Source organism: Dichomitus squalens, assembly GCF_000275845.1.
Source record: "Dichomitus squalens LYAD-421 SS1 unplaced genomic scaffold DICSQscaffold_425, whole genome shotgun sequence".
Taxonomy (NCBI): Eukaryota; Fungi; Basidiomycota; class Agaricomycetes; order Polyporales; family Polyporaceae; genus Dichomitus; species Dichomitus squalens.
This window is the reverse complement of record NW_006767307.1, coordinates 1-2,286: the sequence shown is the minus strand read 5'-3', so window position 1 is coordinate 2,286 and position 2,286 is coordinate 1. Positions and strand designations below refer to the sequence as shown.

At 55.5% G+C, this 2,286-nt stretch overlaps 1 protein-coding gene across 1 annotated transcript; it reads right to left on the bottom strand.

The window, feature by feature from the left end:
* Positions 1–1,847: 1,847 nt before the first annotated feature.
* Positions 1,848–2,068, bottom strand: DICSQDRAFT_176106 (uncharacterized protein; the record flags this gene model as incomplete). The annotated part of the gene is made up of 2 exons (XM_007371887.1): positions 1,848–1,973; positions 2,042–2,068. The coding sequence occupies 2 exons, from the start codon at positions 2,066–2,068 to the stop codon at positions 1,848–1,850; spliced, it is 153 nt and encodes a 50-aa protein (XP_007371949.1).
* Positions 2,069–2,286: the final 218 nt, after the last annotated feature.

The window sequence follows — 2,286 nt, the reverse complement described above, 5'->3', positions numbered from 1 at the left end:
ATGGTGGCCGACTTGCTCACGAAGGCGCTCCCTCGTCCCCGGGTCAAGATGCTCGCTTTCGCTCTCGGCCTTCGTCAGGCTTGAGGGGGAGTGTTGGCGTGCAAGCGCCGACGAAGTCTCGAGAACGTTGGGTTTCGTACCTGAGCGCCTGCGCCCACATGGCGAGCTTATCGCCCGCCACCATCAGTCGCGGGCGCTCCCCGTCGCTCACTTATACCGACGTTCGTGTCGACCAGTGCCTCAGTCTTTTCCCCACTGAGGCACTGGTGAGCCCTCTAGATATTCTATGCTGTATGCCCATATGTACTGACCATGTCCTCGCCATGTAGATTACATTAGGTACCTAGTTATACAATACTTAGTCTTTTCCCCACTGAGGCACTGATTACATTAGATCCTACCGTAGTCGGCTCGTAACCCCGTTGATACATCTCATTTTCTCTCTCTCTTTTCAGCTTACTTAATATTATCCTACACTAGTATAAATAACCCTGTACCTACTCGGGGAAAGCCCCAGCTGTTCGAGAATTCGAGACACTACTACTCATCTCGCGTCTCGACGCTCTCGTGTGTATCTCCGCTCTCACTCTCTCTCTCGCTTGACTATCGACACCCAATCGACAACGCGAGCTCGTAGAGCGCCGGATACCTCACACTATTACCATGGACGGAGCGGCCGCTTGAGTGGACAGACAAAGCGTGAAGACGTATAAAAGCCGCTCTTTCAGCTGGCATTGCGCTAGGACCCTGTTTCATCCTTCTGAGGGACTACGCGTTTAAGAATAACGATTGGTGGGTCAGCTTGGGTACACGCCACCGTCCTGCCCTGGGACTATGCAAAGTATGTACCTTCGCATCCAGCCCCTCGGGTTGACACATGCCTCTTGAGTCTTATCGCCCTACACGTATGTCAACTGGGTGTAGGCTCACAACATATGTCATCCGTCAGGGTTAGCTGCCCTCGGACTCAAACAAACAAAACTTCCCTATGTCAAATATCGACACACTGCCGCACCGTCGTTCGAAGACAGACCACGGCCTAGGCACACAACTGGCAACGCTGTGCTGCCAGTCAGCTAAAGTGCGAATTTATCGGACCTAGACTGTGAAACCGAGTGACAGCTGGGAGTTGAAGACAAGACTCAGACTCGGCACGCGCGGCGGCGCGTCACGAGCGTCTCCGGTTGCGTAGCTCGCGCAGGCCGTGCGCTTGCAGTATATAACAGCTGTCATTCATGATTGGTGTCGGACCTCGCGCTTGGGACCGTACTTGCCACACGGATTTCCAGATCTGAAGGGTGCTGCTCACCTGGGGGGGGATGATCGAGGTGATCATGATGGGCATTAGCGCACTGTCCACACTTCGCCGACAGTAAAAGCACTCTGCGCAATCAGTGACCCCTCACTTCTAGGCAGCCTCGTCCCCCCAGCGTTCGTAAATTTGTCACTCGCAGCGACCGTAGCCTCATAGAAAACCCGTGCATATTTTCGGCGACCCTTTGCGGACATGACCTCATCTTTGCTACGGCAGCTGGTGCCTGTCATAGCTGCATTTACCGCACTCTGACCCTTGCTCCTCATCCAAATGACTCCGACACCCATCGACCTGCTTGAACTCGCAAAAGGGAACGTTGCTCGCGCAGTATACTGCCCTAATCACTCGTGCTTCCACGGTCGCAAGGCGGACTGGACGACCGAAAGCAGACCGCGAGTGTAACAGGACAGCGATAGATTGAGTGATACATAAGTTGACATGACATGGCATAACAATACAACTTACAGCAGCGAAGGTACGATACGAGCGAACAGGAGAAGAGCAAAGAACGGCAGAGCGTTTAACTTGGAGGCTACGGGGGCACCACAGAATCCGAAACGCTCCCATCGGCATCCGCAAGCTCGGCCCAGTACGCATTTCCCTGGAAGTGGTGGAGCGCAACGAGCCTATGATTCAGGTTGTGCAGACCCTGGCGAATCTACGTGCAGAACGTTAGCGACAGCGCTGACACGGAGAATGTGGGCGGGGAGGGGGAACGCAACTTACGGGGGGCATCTGCGAGTACTCGACCATCACCGCCTCCGCAAGGCCGTCCCGCCTGTTCGTCCTGTGATACTCGGAGATCGGGATGACGCGACCGTGGTGACTGTAGCCGCCATATTTGTCTGGGGCCTGTGCGCCGCGCGCAGGTCAGCGCTTAGCACGGGGAGGAGGAGGAGGAGGAGGAGGAGGAGGAGGAGGAGGAGGAGGAGGAGGAGGAGGAGGAGGAGGAGGAGGAGGAGGAGGAAGAA